Source organism: Neophocaena asiaeorientalis, unplaced genomic scaffold (genome assembly GCF_003031525.2).
Source record: "Neophocaena asiaeorientalis asiaeorientalis breed wild unplaced genomic scaffold, Neophocaena_asiaeorientalis_V1.1 scaffold129, whole genome shotgun sequence".
Taxonomy (NCBI): Eukaryota; Metazoa; Chordata; class Mammalia; order Artiodactyla; family Phocoenidae; genus Neophocaena; species Neophocaena asiaeorientalis.
In genome coordinates this window covers 5,709,410-5,727,016 of record NW_020172446.1, presented here as the reverse complement: position 1 = coordinate 5,727,016, position 17,607 = coordinate 5,709,410, and the positions used below count along the sequence as shown (strand labels likewise).

Genomic DNA, 17,607 nt, shown 5'->3' with positions numbered 1-17,607 from the left:
TGAAACTTTCTTGCAGGAGGAAACATTTGACTCAAGACTTCTGAAGGGTGAGTAGAAGTTTGTGTAAAAAAAAGCTTGATGCTTTTTATCATTTGCCCACTTGAAAAGCCAGGGCTCACTTTATGCTTGTTGCCCTTCTGGTGGTTCAACCTAAACATTCTGGTGACTTCATGAGCATGGTGTTGGAAACTGATTTTACTGGTTATTTTCTATGCATGAAACATCTGTTGTTTTGTTGTCATTTCATAGGCTCCTTAAGAGCTGTACGAACGACTTCTTGCATGGGGGTAGATTGGTTCCCATCACTGGAAAGTATTGGCATCCTTGATGCATGTTGCTGATCCCTTTAAGAAGAGAAGGCAGGGAGGACTTGTGACCACTTGTCCCTCTCCGGAAAAGCTGGAGCCAGAGGTGACTGGGATAAACGGGTAGGGAGTAGAAATTGCAATGCAGAAGGATTTGTTGTTCTGAAGAGAATGGAAGATAGCTGTCCTTTACCCACATGCAAATGTGAATGTACAGAAAGCTTTTAATTTGCCAGATATCTTGCTACCAAATTGAAGTATCTTTCTTATTTCACCAAGAGTGTTACTGGTGAATTGGGGAGTTAGAGATGTTGCCCTAAGTGGAAGAAATATCAGACTTTTCTTTGGGTTTTCTGCTTCCTTAATGTTGCTTCCTAAATCCCTCACCTTAACCACATATACGACGACGTTAAAAGCTGTGTTTACATCGGCTTCTACACCAGCAACTGCCATTTTAGAGAAATTTCATTGACATCTAAAGAAAGTTACCTTATGAAAGTCATAGAATCTTAAGAATTTTGAGCTGGAAGAACCAAAGAGAACTTGTAATTCAGCTTTTTCATTTCACAAATGAGGAAACTGGCCCAGGGAGGCTGAGCCCAGCTGTTCCAAAGTACTCTTATGGGGCTTTGGTTAGCATTTTGCATGATGGTGATTTGAAGAGACCCACAGTACCTTTCAATTGCTGTAGACATAAATGAATTGTCTTTCCCCCCACATTTGTAAGCTGAGGAAGATACAGACCAAAGTAAAACTCTGGCAAGTCCCAAGAGAAGAGAAGCCGGTAATACTGAAGTTACTGTATTGGTGCCATGTGAGTGGTGCTGAGTGAAAATGATTCGATTCCGCCCACCCAAGTTCAGGGCATTTGGCCCAAGAACTTTGAAGTAAGCACAACGCTGTCAACAACAACAAAACAGTCACCAAGACGGGACAGCACCTTGATCCAAAGCCTAGAGACAGTACCGCAATACCACGGGAAGTCTGCAGCCGTGAGATTCCACCTCGATGCGTGGCTTGAGAGAGGAACTGCTGGATCGATGCTCCTCTGGAGAAATTTCGGCTGTTGGCAGGACGTGGAAAAGCCATCTCTGGCCGGCAGAACGACCATTTCCTTAAGCCTCCCACTTGGAAGCGAGAGTGCTTCATAGATAAGTCAGGCGAGCAGACGGCCTCAAGCCCACCCGCCCTCTCCTTCCTTCGCCTGGAGAGACGCCCACCGCCCAGTTCGCGCCGGACCACGCCCCTGCCCCGCGGGCTCACCCCACCCTGCTGGTCGGGGGTCTAGGCCCGGAGCCTTTTCCTACCTGGCCCTCTCGGGGCCCCCCCCACCTCCCCTCCCTCGCCCGGTGGGCAGGTGCGGGGCAGTTCGTCAGCCAGGCGGGTCCCCGAGGGAGGGGGAGGCGTCAGCGGTGACGGAACAGAAGCCCCGAGAGCCTCGGCGCTTCCTCCACGGCCTCGGCCCGGCGGCGGCCACTCGCGCGCCGCTGGTCGGGGAAGCAACGTCCGCTCATTCGGGGCCCGGCGGGCAGCAGCTCCCGCTGCCGCCTACTCGCCGGCTCCTGGGGGCTGCGGCGCGCGCGGCCCGCCTGGACCCACAACGACTGCGTGCTGATCAGCACCAGGTACGGGGCGAGGCCGCGCCGCCGCCCGACCACGCGCCCCGGCTGCGCCTGCCCAACGCCGAGCCCAGGGCGGAAAAGGGGGACGACAGGAAGCGAGGGGGCCGCCTCCCGGGTCATCGCCCAGTCCACGGCGCGGGCCGGAGCGCTCCGAGGACCCTGTGCAGCCTACCCCCGGAGGGAGGGAGGCGGAGGAGGGTGGAGCGGGAGCAGGCTGGAGGGTGGGGGGCTGCCCACGCTGATGAGGACCGGGAGGGACGTCTCTCCGAGGCTGACATCTGCCAGCTGCTTTGGGAGTCGGGAGCGCGGCGGCGGCCCTACCGTTTTCCTCGGCGCCCTGGCGGCCTGGGGAAGTCAGGTTGAAGAGTTCTTTCTGGCTTCATGCTGTCCATGGGACTGGACTGAGCACTCTTTCCGTCCCCCCTCCCCCCTTTTCTCTTTTCTGTCGCACGTTAGGCTGGTTTCTTCAGTGCAGGCTGTGTTGGCCACCGGGTCTGGGATCATCATCATCCGCTCCTGTAGCCACGTGATCACCGACAGGTAACATCCAATGCCAGGTGAAAGCTACACCGATCACGGCGCTGGGCTTTTTCGAAGCTTCCGCATTTGAGTGGCTCACAGGTCCTAGTTCTTTATCAGCATGTGCCGTCAGGCAGCTGATTAATGGGTGAAACTTGGGCACTATAACTAGTTCCCTCCTCCTCTCCTCACCTTCAGCATCGCCAGCTTAGGAGAAAGTAAACTGAAGAAATGCTAGACCATGACAGAGCCTGAGTCTGATTTAAGGTGGCGTGTTAGAGGACAGTGTGGTCCAACGATCCAGGTTCTTTATGCGATAGATAAATGTGAAAATTATTCAGAAGTGGAAGTGTGGCTTTTGGTTCTTTTAAATGGTCTCCCTGGGGTTCTGCTGTGGAGCATTCATTGGCCAAGACAGGATGTGTGGTTAGCAGAGCCCTGCTATGGAAAGGAACAAATCCACCACCTTTCCTTACAAATGCTGCTCCTGTCTTTCCTCTGAAAGATGAAGGTGATGAAGAGTTTTCTGGAGCTTTCAGAAAACTGACTCGAATGGGTGTGAAAGTTCGGTCCACAGGCAGGACAGGAAATGTGCATTCAGTGAAACAAATTATAGCGACCAGGCTGGTCTACTTTGTATGGTATTTAGACCTGGGTAACAGTGCCCCTCCACCCCTTTTAAAGCCATCCTTTCAAAGCCATCCTTTTTTACCTGTCTTCCTAGAATCACCCTTTCCTCCTCACAGTTAAGTTGAAGAGCAATTGTCATATGTGCAGGGAAAGTTAATAGCCTTTCCTAATCCCTTTCTCATGTTTACTCTATTATGTGTCCTGGTTTTCACCTGTTGGGAATGGAATGGGAGGGGAGGCCGAGAGGGGCATCTATCTCACTGTGGCCTGCAAATTTAGTGCCTGGTTCTTATTTGGGATTAACCCTGCCATCAAGATTTTCGTGCTTTTCTTTTGCCTTTTTTTTTTTTTTTTTTAGAGAAAACCAGTTATTGGCGATGAATTGTAGATGCTGAGAGAAGATAGGTCAAGTGACTTCGACTGCATACACCAAAGACTAACAGCATTTTCTCAGCTGGGTTCAATTTTTATTTGAATTGAGCATTTCCTGATGGTGCAGCAAGCTCCCTCACTGCCCCCGGTTTGTCAGGTCAAACTTGAAACCTGCCTCCTTTGCAGAGATTAAGCTAAGACAGATGCAGCCCCCACGGCACTTGAGGGCAAGCAGCAGGCAGCTGCTACACATTTCAGGAAGAGATCTGCACACAATTAGCTTTCAGTTCTGTAGCACGGTTGTGTTCTCCCCTCAGAAGCCATGTGTCTTAGTGGCTTGAGCATGGTAGCAAATCTAAGTTTGGCTTTTAGGGTCCTCCTTTTGTATATCTTTATGCCTTAGATTCATGCTCTACTTGCAAAATAGAGACAGACACCACCTTCTGTGCCCTCAACTTACATGGATGCACAGGGATGCTCTAAAGGCACCTAATCGTCTGGAAAAAAAAGCCTTTTGGGGTTCACAGTCTGTACATCCAAATATTTTTCTATTCTATGTCTTTTAATTTTAGGCCTTCATATAGAATGTCTGTAGGTAGGAGGGGGTGTCTATGAATCTTCCCAAATTATCTGTAGGGTGTGATGCAGGGCCAGGGGTTTCATCAGCTCCTTAAAGAGACCCAGATCCCTATTTCTCAATGTAAGCGCTTCCTTTTTTTTTGGCCACACAGCTCACTTACATTTAAGTAAGTGCCAAGGACCTGGGTTTGATCCTGGTCTGGGAACCAAGATCCCACAAACTGCGTGGTGTGGCCAAAAATAATAACAATTAAAAGTACTCTCATACTTTTAACTTTCTAATCTTCACAATAACTTCATCAGGAAAGTAAGACAAGGATTATTATCTTTTTTTAAAAAAAAAAATTATCTTCATTTTATAGAAAAAGTTAAGGTCGGGCTTCCCTGGTGGCGCAGTGGTTGAGAGTCCGCCTGCCGATGCAGGGGACACGGGTTCGTGCCCCGGTCCGGGAAGATTCCACATGCCACGGAGCGGCTGGGCCCGTGAGCCATGGCCGCTGAGCCTGCGCGTCCGGAGCCTGTGCTCCACGACGGGAGAGGCCACAACAGTGAGAGGCCCACGTACCGCAAAAAAACCAAAAAAGTTAAGGTCCAGGCTAGTGCTAGCTAAGATTATAATCCAGATCGCTTGCCGGTAAGTCTTCAGGGAATTCAACTAACAGCCACAATTCCGCATCTTATTGAATTGGTACTGTGTGCAAAATTTTAAAACCCTAGGCTCCACGCCAGGGGAGAGGTCAGTTATGTTTCAGATGAGTTTTTAATTGCTCTTCATAGTTGTTTTACTTTGGGATTGCTTCAAGAAAGCGATGGAGACCACAGATGGGCAGTAGAATAAATATTGCATGTTTTTGCCTCATTGGAACTTGGCTAATTAATTTACCTTGAATGTATATTAAGTTTGCCATTACTTGTTTGCCTATTTCACTGCTGACTCATTATTTAGTTTTGCTGTGGTAAGTGTGGAATCATTCAGGAACAGAAATGTGAATGGCACTCTATAGTCCCAATGTTGCAGTTCAGTGGACTGGCTCCTTAGGTTAAATGAAGACAAGGTTAAACATACAGATTTGAGGTCCTGGACACACCATGTTTAGTCTCTGAGAGGTGGAGCCCTTTATAAGCACTGCAGGCGATTCCGATGTTCAGGTAGTTTAAGAACCATAAAACTAAATGGTTTCTTCTACCTAACACATGGATGCTTGATAAAACTTTGCTGACTTAGTCTAATCCTTCCCAGGATAGTACATAATTTCAATTTAGATTTTTTTTTTTCATGTAGATTTTCTGTAGAGTGACTATTTGGGGAACAAAATTTTGGAAATTGTAGAGACTTACCTTCTAATCTGCTCTGGGACAGTGATAAACGATCATTTTGACTCAGCAAATATTGATTCAACCCCTTTGGACAAGTAAATGGGAACACTGTCTTTTGTCCTAGCTTCTCTTTTGGTATCTATCTATTGTAAGGTAGTCCTTGAGCTCTGGGCTCATTTCCAGAGATATTTTTCTTGAATGAAACTGGGTTTAGCCATAGTATTGTAAAGAAAGTGGCCAGGGTTACTTCCTGGAAACTCCCTAGAGTGGGATTGCAAACATTCAAGAGTAATGTCCCAACTATTGAGCAACTGAGTAAACTGGAAATACTGGGTTTGGGATTTGGGTCACTTTCCAAACCTGTTTCTTGGTGGGTCTGTTGAATCACTGGTAGAGATATCTATCAAAGTCAGCTTATATCACAAAGTACCAGAAAATCCATTACAAATGAGTAGCTAAACCAGACAAATAGTGAGGGCAAGTCGCTGAAACACATGGTGCTGAGTGAATCCTTGCTTTCTACCTTTGACACTTAGGAGTTTGCCCTGTAATTTAGAGAAAGTTGTTCACTCTCCTTATTTGTCAGCTTCAGCATGTTCATTGTAAAGTATCTGGAGTAAAAACAGCTGATTAAGTACAAAGCTGATGCAGATGTGTTTAAGAAGAGGCTGGCTGTGAGCCTTCATAACGGATATCCATAATTACTTCTTGGACCATCCATATGCTTTCTTTCAGGCACTGGCTTGCCCGAGAGTATGTCTGGTTTTTGATTCCATACATGATCTATGACTCCTACGCCATGTACCTCTGTGAGTGGTACCGAACCAGGGACCAGAGCAGCAAACATCCCCTCACCATTTTTCGAAACTTCCTAAGTAAAAACCGCCTCATGATCACGCACCACGCAGTTATTCTGTTTGTCCTTGTGCCGGTTGCACAGGTAATGGCCTCCCAGGACAGGCACCAGTAGGTTCAGCCACTCATTTCTCCTGTTGAACTGGGTGTCCCAACTGTCAGACTGCCCCCTTTTCTTCCCCTTTCCTGCTGCCCCCACTGCCCTCCTGCCAGCTGCTGCCACAGTGTAGAAAGAAATTATATCTGAAATGTCTGTGATCCTCTTTACTGGCAATCCCCCAGCCCTCTGTGATACCCGAGCGTTTGTCAAAGGTTCTGCCTTTAGTTCATACAATATAAAACCAATATATAATACAAAACAACATAAAAATTGTTTTAAAGAAATGAGAGTAGCTCCATCAACTGGTTATTTGCTCTGATAGTGCCCAGAGAGGGCTGTTTGCGTTATTTTGATGTCACAAAAGCACAGATTTTCAAAGCAAATAGCCTCATAATTTCTCCCCAGATCCATTTTTTCCCATTAAAAAAACTCATCCAGCAAGGAAGAGAAATGGGAATGCAGAGGGGAGACTAGTAATTGCAAAGTGCCTACCAGGTGACAGGTGCTTGATTTAAAAACTTGTAGCTTGGGGACTTCCCTGGGGGTCCAGTGGTTAGTACTTCACCTTCCAACGCAGGGGGTGCGGGTTCGATCCCTGGTCGGGGAGCTAAGATCCCACATTCCTCACGGCCAAAAAACCAAAACATAAAACAGATGCAAAATTGTGACAAATTCAATAAAGACTTTAAAAATGGTCCACATCAAAAAAAAAAAACTTAAAAACAATTTGTTGCTTTCTAATCATTAGAAATTATTAGAAATAATTAGAAATGATAATTAGAAATTATTAGCCCTATACCATAGATGAAGAAACTGGGGCTCTATGAGTTTACGTACCTCGCTCGGTGGTACTAAGAGACAGAACTGCTGTCCCAATACTGCTTGCTTGCTTCCTTTTTTTGGCCGCGCCTTGTGGCTTGTGGGGGATCTTAGTTCCCCAGCCAGGGGTCGAAGCTGGGCCACAGCAGCAAAAGTGCCGAGTCCTAGCCACTCGACCGCCAGGGAATTCCCTATACTGCTTTCTTGAAAGGATAAAAGGAGAGGTAGAGTGCATGACATTCTTTAATAAGTCTCTCTTGATTGTGTTGGGGACCCTAACATCAGGCATGGGCCCTGGTGCATATTTCGTGGAACTGAACTGGCTTAAGTGCCTGCCCTTGGCATGACTCAGTTGGATACCCAAAAGTGGGCTGCAGAGTTCCTTTTGGCTGACACTGAAATTCTAGATAAAGCTCAGTGTGTGATGCAGTTGCCTCTGGACCATGAGGATTCCAAGTGCCATTGCTATGGAGGCTGCACGGTGTGAACTGGTCTGCACTGGCCCGTTTAGCGCTTCCATTTCCCTGCATGGTTGCTCAGGGTTACCCTTTTCAATAGCCCTAGTTAGAATTTTCCTTCCGGTGGTTCCTTAACCTCCATTACTTATTTCCCTTTTTCCTCTTTTCCTCTGCAGAGGCTTAGGGGAGAGCTTGGGGACTTCTTTGTCGGCTGCATCTTCATGGCAGAACTGAGTACTCCGTTTGTGTCGCTGGGCAGAGTTCTGATTCAGGCACGTATGAAAGGAGTGGCAGAAAGAGTGCCGAGGGAACAGACTCTGCTTCTCCTTGGTAGATTAAGAGGGTTTGGAGAAACTTCTTTAGTGCTACCGATAGTGGGGTAGGAGACCCTTGAACAGACTTAAAGGTCAGTTGGTCTTTCGAGCCAGTGGGATTGAAAAATTGTACATTTGATTCAAATTTGATCCGGTTCTTCATATATATTTTTCCCGGTCACAGAGTTTCTCTAACCCACCGTTCCTGTGCTCCTGTCAGCTGGGTGGCTTAGATCAAATTTCACATCACTGTTGGAAACAGTATGAGGCTCTCTGCATATACAAATACGGCAGTGCTCAATCATCTTTTCTACAAGTGTCTGAAAAGGAGACGCTTGGCCTGTCCGTTGTGGGACTCAGGCTAGTCATTCCCTGAAAGTGACCCTGTGCTCTCCTTCCCTCTTTTGCAGCTAAAGCAGCAGCACACGCTGCTGTACAAGGTGAACGGAATCCTCACGCTGACCACCTTCTTCTCATGTCGGATCCTCCTTTTCCCCTTCATGTACTGGTCCTACGGCCAGCAGCAGGGACTGAGCCTGCTCCAAGTGCCGTTCCACATTCCTTTCTACTGCAATGTGGCCAACGCCTTCCTCATCGCTCCCCAGATCTACTGGTTCTCTCTGCTGTGCAAGAAGGCAGTCCGGCTCTTTGATGCTCCCCCAGCCAAAAAGGATGGTTAATTGCTCCATGAGCCAGGCAGTGAGGGCGCCTCCTCCACTCAGTATCCCCGTGGACCAAACTGCAGGTTGTGCCCTGGGTGGCCTCAGCCTTTTGGGTATTGATAAGCAGAGGGATTAGAGTTTCTCTAAAGAATATTCCTGTCACCTCCCGTTTCTAACCTGCCCCTTTTGCAAAAGCACTTTTTCCTTAGTAACAACTATTGGATCCCATCAGACCTCCACTGGCAGCAAGGTGGTTTTAATGCGAAGCCCAAGGATCCTTCCCTGGGTCTTATCTCAAGGGCTCTGGAGGCAGAAGCGTGGGGTGTGGAGACAGGTGGACCAAGGTGACAAGGAACTGGGCACCTGCCTGGTCCTCATACTGGTGGCTCCCCACCTTTCCAGCCACTCAGGGAGTATCCACACATACTGGGCCAGCAGAAGCAAGTGATGACTTGGTTCTTTTCCTGTGATGTTGGCCTGGGAAAATCGTTGTGGGTAGGTAGTTTTTTTATCGTTTACTAGATAACCCGTAGGTCCTTTGCCTCATCCTTTCATCCATGTGCCAACATTGAATTCTCCTGCCTACCGACTTCTGATCAGAAGTCTCACTGGCGGGGTGGGGTAGATGGCAGGGATGGGAACCTGAAGCACCTGAGTAGGTAGGAAGGCCAACAGGTCAGCACCTCTGCAGGCTGACTCGGTTAGACCAACAGTCACAGATACGATTCCCTTTTTAGCATGTCCCTCAAGCCCAGCTTTCCCCATATCCACACACACAGGATGCTCTTATTAAAAACTATAGGGGTAAAGTGAAATGATGGCTACCGAGCTATTCACTGGGTAACCCCGCTTTGACACTGTCCTTATCCTGTGAAGCAGAACGGACTGCTGTATCCCAACCATGAGATGTCTCATCTAGACTGCCTCCTGATAAGCCAGAGCTTGTGGCCCAAAGTCTGTTCCTATCTGACTTACTGCCATTTAGCCACAGAAGGCTGGAGAGCAAAAGTGCAAGTCAGCCCTGGCCAAATTAAGTTCTGTGGACTGACTCCTTCACCCACCATTTACAGATAGGATCCTCTGGTGCCAACACCAACTGCTCCTGAACGACAAGGATGGGTTTTAGAAACTGCCACCATGAAGTATTTTCCCAAGCAGTAGTGAAAAACTAGATTTTTAAAAGTGCCTTTTAATTCACTGTTGTCTGTGAACTTTTAAAGTACTGAGTGTGTAACAGTGTCTCAAATTTTGACTATTTCAGTCTTTAATGGGTGCCATTTAAAAAACAAAATGCTGTAATTTTTTTTTTACCGTTTTGTTTACTATCCGTATATCTCTATAAATCACCCCTGTGGTGACTAAGTTGCACTAATATTTTCCAACTTATTCTCATTTGTGAAATCTATGCACGCCGACTTCTGGTAAGACCTGTCCTGTGACCAACTTGAATGGCTGCTGTGTGCTATTGTTTCTGTTCTGTGTTCTTCTCCGTGTAACTGGCAGAGGTGGGCTGTTGCAGGGGAAGGGGGTGTGTGAATGCCTTCAGCCTCCAGCAGAGCCTAGCTCATCCCTCGCTCTAACATGTTTCTGTAATTCACGGTGCCAAGAGTACACTGCAGAGTTCTAGAGTTCTAGCCCAGTGGTCACGTAACTTTAGGCCCTTTCTTCTCTTCCCAGGTGAATCCCAACTAGGAGTCAGGAGGGTGGAAACCCAATTGTAGGCCGCAGACAGAGCCAGCCCACTTTAGGTGCGGGCGGAGGGAACTTGAATACTGCCTCGCTGTGATGGGGGGTACGGAGCTGTCCTTCCTTGCCTCCCAATTAAACACTTCACTAACGAGTCCTCACGGTTCTGGAATATATCCTGGGCACGCATTTGCACACGCCATTCCCTGTTCCCACATGTTCTTCAAAACCGTGACAACCGGGACTTCCCTGGTGGTGCAGTGGTTAAGACGCCACGCTCCCAGTGCAGGGGGCCAGGGTTCGATCCCTGGCCAGGGAACTAGATCCCAAATGCATGTCGCAACTGAGTTCGCATGCCGCAACTAAAACAGCTGGCGAGTCACAACTAAGGAGCCCACTTGCCACACTAAGACCTGACAGATAGATAAATAAAACAAACAGAAAAACCAACCAACCAACCAACCAACCAACCCATGACAACCCACCCCAGGCAGAAGATAATTACACCCGTCCTTTAAACACGTCTCTGTAGTGATTACCACAGTATCAGCACAGCCCCTTTGAGATCCACTGAATGGACAGAGCTAACACTGTGGGGCAGAAGTCCTCGATTCAGAAGAGACCCATTTTCCTGAGGTCACTGACCTCCCTCCCACCCACCCAACATTTCATGTTCTTGGTCCAACCCTCTCCTTTTACACTGGTTGCAGGCCTTGTACGCACACAAATCACATGGCCAATTGGTAGCAGGAAAGAGTCCCTTTCCTAGTTCCTGCCCTTTCCAAGATACGGCGAAATGACTCTTAAAGAGAGTTTCAGTGCAACAGAACACACGTACCTTGTAGTTAGTCCACCCGGGTGGTTTCACCTTTAGACGTATTTGCCAGATTCTAGGGTGGAGAAGCCCAGTGACTTGACTTGATCTTCACGACTGGCTGCGCCCAATTTCAGAGCGTACTGATGAGCCTAGACTATTGATGAGAAAGTCTCAAAAGAGGCAAGATAAAACTCCAAAGAGAATTTTATTACAAGTTGTAAGTTACAAATACCTAAGAAACTATTTTCTTTACAATGTCGTCAGATTTTTGGGCTTGTGTACAATTTCACATAACCGAAAAATGTGTGTTTTTCAGCTGTAGCCCCCGTAGACCTGGCCAAGTTGAGGCCCAGCTGTTTCCTGACCCACAAAGGTCAGAAGTTGCTGATCTTCTGCAGGAGGGTTTGGCGCCGCTCCTCGGGGCTAATGTTCTCGGCGATGGACTTTAAGAAGTGCTGCTCATTTACTTTCTGGAGCAAGGAGCTGACAGAAGGGTTGGTCTTGCTCAGGGTTTCGTAGCAGGTGAGGATCTCCAAGGCCAAAACATACAGTGGTTCACACACCTCCTGGTGGAGCATGGCCATGATGTGCAGAACGTGACAGAACACCTGGGTGTAAAAAAACAGGGTTTCCTGGGTCAGGTCCTGCTCTTGTCCTTGGGCCCAAGGGCCAACTGACTGTATGAACCGAACAGAGTCCAGGAGGTCGGTCAGGCTGTTGCATAGGAGCTTGACCACATGGCTCCAGCCTTCCACAGGGAGCCAGTTATGGCAACTCTGGCTGCAGAGAAACTGGAAAGCTCTCAGCAAGAGTACGGAGAGTTGGAGCTCCTGGGCAAAGGGCTTCAGGTTGAGCAGAGGGACAAACTGAATATACTCCAGGCTGTAGGGGACATGCAGGAGCTGCTTCTCCAACAGTCTCCTGGTCAGCTGGTGAAGGCACTGCCACTCCTGGGGGCTGCACCACGGCATGACCTGCACCAGGGCCACCAGGAAGCCCTTGCTGAACAACCTGACCTCCTCAGGGTTGCCCACATCCACCACCAGCAGGGCGAGCATCTGCTCAGAGATGCTGCTGGAGATGCAGGAGCACTCCATCCAGGCCAGGAGGCCTGTGCCGGGCCCATACCTGGGGTGGGCCTGGCAGGTCCACTTGTCCTCAGAAAGCTTACAGATCTCAAAGAGCGTGGCTGGCACCTCACACTTGAAGTGGTCCTCAAAGAAGCTCTTCAGTCTCAGGCCCACAGTCCAGTCCAGCTGCTCCAGCTTCCAGTGGAGCCAGGACAGGGACTTGACCCAGGTGTCCGGGCAGAAGGTCTCGGCGTTAGCTGACACCACCTCACAGAGGAGCTCCAGGATGTGGATCACCAGGTCCTTCCCGTCCAGGGGGAGGCAGCGCTTCTCCTTGGGGAGCTGCCAGTATCTGCTGAAGCCATTCAGGAGCTGGCACAGGCTGAAGATGAGTGGGAACGGAGAGCAGGTCTGCAGCCAGTATTCCTCTAGACATGTGTTTGCTTCCAGGGTCTGGATGAAGATCCTCAGACTGAGGTCCACCTCTTTGACGTCGAGCATCAGGAAAGGCAGGACGAATTCCTTTAGCACCTCATCTGGCTTGAGAAGAGCAGCAACTGGAATCCCTTGGGGCTTCACAGGATTCACCAGGCATCTCAGGAACTCCAGAAACTGCTTCTCTTCCCTGGGTGTAGAGAACTTCGTCCAGACTGTTTCTTTGAGGCAGGACACCACGATTGTCGTGGAGGGATTTGGACCCTGCTCTTCCGCGAACCTGAGGGCGGGGAAGGCGGTGAGAATCTGAGCCAGGAACCTGTGGGTGCCAAGGTTGACCACGGCCATGCTGCACACTTTCTTCACCGTGATCTCCGGGTGCAGAATGACTAGGCGGGCCACAGAAGCGATGGCGTTAGCCAAGCCCTGTTCAGAAGCGCTCTGCGTGAGCTGGTTAAAAGTCGTGTTGAGGTCTTCCTGAAACCCCTCCAAGTGACCCAACAACTTCTCAGAGAGGCCCTTGCGCCCCCAGGAGAGCAGGACGCCCGAGAGAACTTTATTTTTATCTGGCAGTGAGAGATGTGCATGACACTCCAGGATCAAGTCGATGACCTGTTTGATCTGGGGTCTGGGGACAGCCCCGTCTGCCGCGCTGACGTCCACCACTGCTTCCAGCAGCTCTAACACCAGGCCGGGCTCCTGGAAGACAGCCCGGCTGCTGGCCAGGCAGGCCAGCCACTCATCCGAGAAGGCCCACTTCCTCTCAGAAGCGAAAATGTAGCACATTTCCATGTGCCGGTCCAACTTCTGCTCGATGATGGCCATGGCGATGGAGGCAGTGATGTCCTTCTCGAAGCCCTTGTTCTTCAGCACCCTGTTCGTGTCCTTCAGGAAGTCACCCACGCACTCCGCCAGCTCAGAGGCCACCTGCCTCTCTTCCTTGGACAGGCTAGCGGTGTCCAGGTAGAGCTTCAGGTTCTGGCTGAAGGAGGTCAGGCTGTCGCACAGCCGGTAGCTGCTGTAGCTCGTCCCCTGGCTGCCACCGAGCGTGGCCCGCAGCTCCTCCCGCCACTCCCGCAGCAGGCTGCGCAGGAACTCGAACCCCACGAGGATCGTCTCGCTCGGCAGCCTGGCCAGTGAGGTCAGGCTGATGTCCCGCTCTGCCTCCTTCACCTTCTCTGCCAGTGCCTGCTGGTGATATGGGTTCTGGGTGTCCGTGTTCCACACGGAGATCACCGTGGCCAGTTTGTCTAGATACACAGTGGCGGACACTTCCTGGGGGTTGTCCTCCATCAGTGCAAACACGGTCAGCATGTCAGCCAAGTTGGCCAAGGTGCAACACTTCATCCCGGGGCACAGGATCCTATCCTGGATTTGCTTCAGCCCAGTGAGCAGCATGCCCAGCAGGGGCATGGTAGGACACACATCCGGGTCGGACTTAAACCTCTTTGGAGGGTGGGAGAACTCATCTGAAGAGGACAGGTACTTATGGGCCATTGTCCGGAACTGGGAGAGCAGGGGGTCCTGCTGATTGCCCTTGTGCTTCATCATTTCCCACCAAACGTCGAGGAAGAAGGCCACATCCTTCGAAGAAGTGTCAATAGTCATGTGCTCCAAAAAGCGCTCTAGTTCTGCACGGCAGACAGTAGCGGGCAAGGCCATCAGGAGCTGGATAAAGAGTCCGGAAGCTTCCAGGGACTTAAGCAGCTCAAAGAGGACCGTGTGATTGATGGTGGGGATCATGTTGCCCACGGAGAAGAACACATCTTCCTGCCACAGGGTTTCAGTATCAGAAGGCGTGACAGGGTAGGGCTGCAGAGCCTTGGCCCAGATGATAATCAGAGCTTTCTTCTTCCAGGCGAAGGGCTGGGAGCAGGCCGTGGCAGAGGAGATCTCCCTCAGAGCCTCCACAATCGGCCGCCCGACATGCTCCCAGTCAGACTTGGTCAATTCTGCCAGTGTTTTGGGGCGGAACAGCTGCTCGGCCAGCAAGAAGCCCCCATGTAGAACAGTCATTTCTTCACAGATATTCAAAGGTCCTGCACAAACAGAAGTCCAATAGGATAGAATGTGGTGAAAAATTTTCAGAACAGCAAGCAGAGGTTAGAGGGAGAGGCAGCAGTTGGTCAGCGGGCTGTCATTATTAGGGTTAGAGATGAAAAGGGTTCTGAATAAAATCAGTGGGAGGGGGGAAGAAGGGACGGTTCTAGGACCCGCTGCAGAGCTGAAGTCAAAGGATTAACCTGAGGAATAAAAAAGGACTCCCAAGCTCTCTAGCCTGGACCTGGGAAGACAACGGGCACTACTGCAAACCGGGAACACGAGAGATGTGCTTGGAAGGAACACTGATACGTTTTGGTCATTTGGAGTTTGAGGTAGAACATTAAGGTAGAAACGTCCTCCAGCAATGGAAACACAGGGCTGAAGCTCAGGAGGAAAGTCAACCTTGAAATGTGACTCAGGAAGGAGCCTGCCCAGAGGCAAGGCCCTCCAGCAAAGGATGGGCCAGCAGAAGATTTGGGGAAGGGCTGGCTGAGAGAGAGCAAGAGAGAGAGCACAAGGACAGTACCAAACTACAGCGGCCACCAAGTACATACTGCAGGACTTGACAACTGAGCTTCTAAGTACCAATACAGACTAGGAAGGGCGTGGACCAGGACTGTCTGCACAGCAGCACTCAGACAAGCCCTGCTTCTCTTTTTTCTCTTAAAGCCTTGTCTTGGAAACAGATTTCAAACGTTCTGCCTTTTGGGGAAACAGTTCAATTCCCACAGTCTTTCCATCAAAGAGAATAAGCTACTAATGGTCCTGGTTCGCTGGTAGAAGCCAAAAAGTAGATAGAAAAAAATACTGTACTAGATTCAGAAAAGTCCTTCTTCAGTGAGCCCTGAGTTGACACAGACTTAGCAAGGAAGGCATCTTGGGATGTTTAATTAGACATGGGTTTAACTCCTAGCTCAGCCATTTAAAAGTGGTGTGGGCTTCCCTGGTGGCGCAGTGGTTGAGAGTCCGCCTGCTGATGCGGGGGACACGGGTTCGTGCCCCGGTCCGGGAAGATCCCACATGCTGCGGAGCGGCTGGGCCTGTGAGCCATGGCCGCTGAGCCTGCGCATCCGGAGCCTGTGCTCCACAACGGGACAGGCCACAACAGTTAGAGGCCCGCGTACCGGTGGGGGGTGGGGGGAAGTGGTGTGATCTTGGACAGATTACTTCTCTGAACTTCTGCATATGTGGGGATAATACAGACTTCACATTATGACCCTGAGGATCAAATAATACATACAGTCAAGCCCCTGGCATTGGGTCCACACCCACTGTTGGCTCCCAATCCCATCTTCCAGGGCTGTTGAGGGTTAGGTAAGATATATACAATTAAGAATCATGCTACAGGGCTTCCCTGGTGGCGCAGTGGTTGAGAGTCCGCCTGCCAATGCAGGGGACACGGGTTCGTGCCCCGGTCCAGGAGGATCCCACGTGCCACGGAGCGGCTAGGCCCGTGAGCCATGGCTGCTGAGCCTGCACGTCCGGAGCCTGTGCTCCGCAACGGGAAAGGCCACAACAGTGAGAGGCCCGCGTACTGCAAAAAAAGAATCAGGCTACAAAGAGCCTAAGTGCTCGATAAACGCTGGTTCTCCCAAACCTTTCCACTGTTGCCAGGACCAGAATCTTGTCCCTATTCTTTGCCTCCTCCAGCTCAGAAACAGGACATGTCTTTCTTAGGTATATTTCCTTTGGCCCAGAAACTAAATCATCGTACAAACATTGCTCACTCTTCAATGTTCCTAACCCCTCTCCCCTTTCCCAGGCCCCCAAGAACACAGCTTCCCCATTTTCATGGGCCAGGAGACTATCCTACCCCTTCCATCTGGAACAGCACTCCTATGCAACCCACTGGTGAAGGCAATCCATCTTGGTGCCCAGTGGCTGAGGCAGACTCCCAGGAAGAGCCAGGTTGCTGAGAGGTCTCCCTGGGGGTTCTGGCCTTTCTTTCTGGTTCAGGCTGCTCTCCCAGGGCCCCCCAAAAGGCTCCCTTCTGACTCTGTAAATTTAATTTTATTGCTCTACCCGCTCAGCTGAGATGTTTGGCCCCCAAGACCCACCTTCCAGAGACGGTAAGTATATACTCATGCCACCTGAAGGAGTAAGTCCCAGAAGCAGTTAATGGCTGGGCGAATCCCAAGTGTTTTATCACGAATGGTTAACTGGCGCTTGTGAGTGCCCGCTCCTTATGTTTAAGCGCTTACTCTGTACCAGGCACTGTGCTAGTTGGTATGTGTATCTTTGCATCATCAGATCAACATTTTGAGAACCATTCCTGTTTTAGAGATGGAAACATTAAGACTCAAACAATTTGCTCAGGTTGTCGGAACTGCAAAGCAGTGGGCTGGGACAGAGATCACCACAGCTGCAGGGCTCCAAACTCTTCCAACTTTACCTTTCCACCACGGAAGAGATGGCTGGGGATAGGGACCAGAACATTTCTCAACAGCCTACTAATACTGGCACATTTTGGGGAGCCTCACCCCAGCTGTCCCAGAACAGCCTCTTGGTCTTATACCCTTAAGAGCACATCCAGCAGCGGGGGAGGCTGGGCAAGGAGCCGCCGATTTATACCAGCTCTCCCCTCCCTTCTCCCAGACCTGGCATCTGGAGAATCAAGACGCACGTTGCCGCCTCGGCTGCTGCAACCCGTGCCCACAACTGCTGGTCTGAAGAACGCTAGCCCTGCGCAAGGCACCGGACTCGACACTGTACACACGTGATCTCAGTGAAAACTCACCCAAACTCTGTGAGGCTGATACGGTATCATCATCCCCGTTTATCCACGAGGACCTCAAGAGCGTCAGATGCTTACTCAAGAACTTAGTAGACGTTCAATAAATGAGATCGTTGGGGATACGGGATTCCCCGGGGCGCCGCCGGAGCCCGGCCTTTTCCAAAGCACGTGCCCGAACCTGTCCACTCTCGCGAACGCTAACTTCACATCCGCTGGCCCCTTCACGTGGAAAGGGGCCTGGAGCCGGCAAGAGGCGAGCGGAAGAGCGGC

At 50.2% G+C, this 17,607-nt stretch overlaps 2 protein-coding genes across 3 annotated transcripts in view; one reads left to right on the top strand and one right to left on the bottom strand.

Annotated features, from left to right (window-relative positions):
• The first annotated feature begins 1,139 nt into the window (after positions 1 to 1,139).
• TLCD3A (TLC domain containing 3A) lies at positions 1,140 to 9,971 on the top strand. The gene is made up of 6 exons (XM_024736050.1): positions 1,140 to 1,192; positions 1,730 to 1,930; positions 2,384 to 2,467; positions 6,080 to 6,284; positions 7,753 to 7,848; positions 8,301 to 9,971. Exons 1-6 carry the CDS (start codon positions 1,140 to 1,142, stop codon positions 8,568 to 8,570), a joined length of 909 nt encoding a protein of 302 aa, XP_024591818.1. The 3' UTR covers positions 8,571 to 9,971.
• Positions 9,972 to 11,241: 1,270 nt separating this feature from the next.
• GEMIN4 (gem nuclear organelle associated protein 4) overlaps positions 11,242 to 17,607 on the bottom strand; it is a 6,667-nt gene continuing 301 nt past the window's right edge. The window contains exons 1-2 of one of the 2 annotated variants that reach the window (XM_024737312.1): positions 17,341 to 17,453; positions 11,242 to 14,599 (exon numbers count right to left, since the gene is read on the bottom strand). In XM_024737312.1, coding sequence (XP_024593080.1) covers positions 11,430 to 14,576 — 3,147 coding nt within the window. In that variant the 5' untranslated portion in view covers positions 14,577 to 14,599; positions 17,341 to 17,453 and the 3' untranslated portion in view covers positions 11,242 to 11,429. Of the gene's footprint in view, positions 14,600 to 17,340; positions 17,454 to 17,607 lie in introns of those variants that run through there. The other variant, XM_024737311.1, reaches the window with a different exon arrangement.

Excerpts from the sequence above, each read along its gene's own strand:
- TLCD3A (XM_024736050.1), top strand. The coding sequence starts at position 1,140 with ATGATTCGATTCCGCCCACCCAAGTTCAGGGCATTTGGCCCAAGAACT. Across the intron at positions 1,193-1,729 it reads TTTGGCCCAAGAACTTTGAA|AAGCCCCGAGAGCCTCGGCG; the intron begins GTAAGCACAACG and ends GTGACGGAACAG. Across the intron at positions 6,285-7,752 it reads TCCTTGTGCCGGTTGCACAG|AGGCTTAGGGGAGAGCTTGG; the intron begins GTAATGGCCTCC and ends TTTCCTCTGCAG.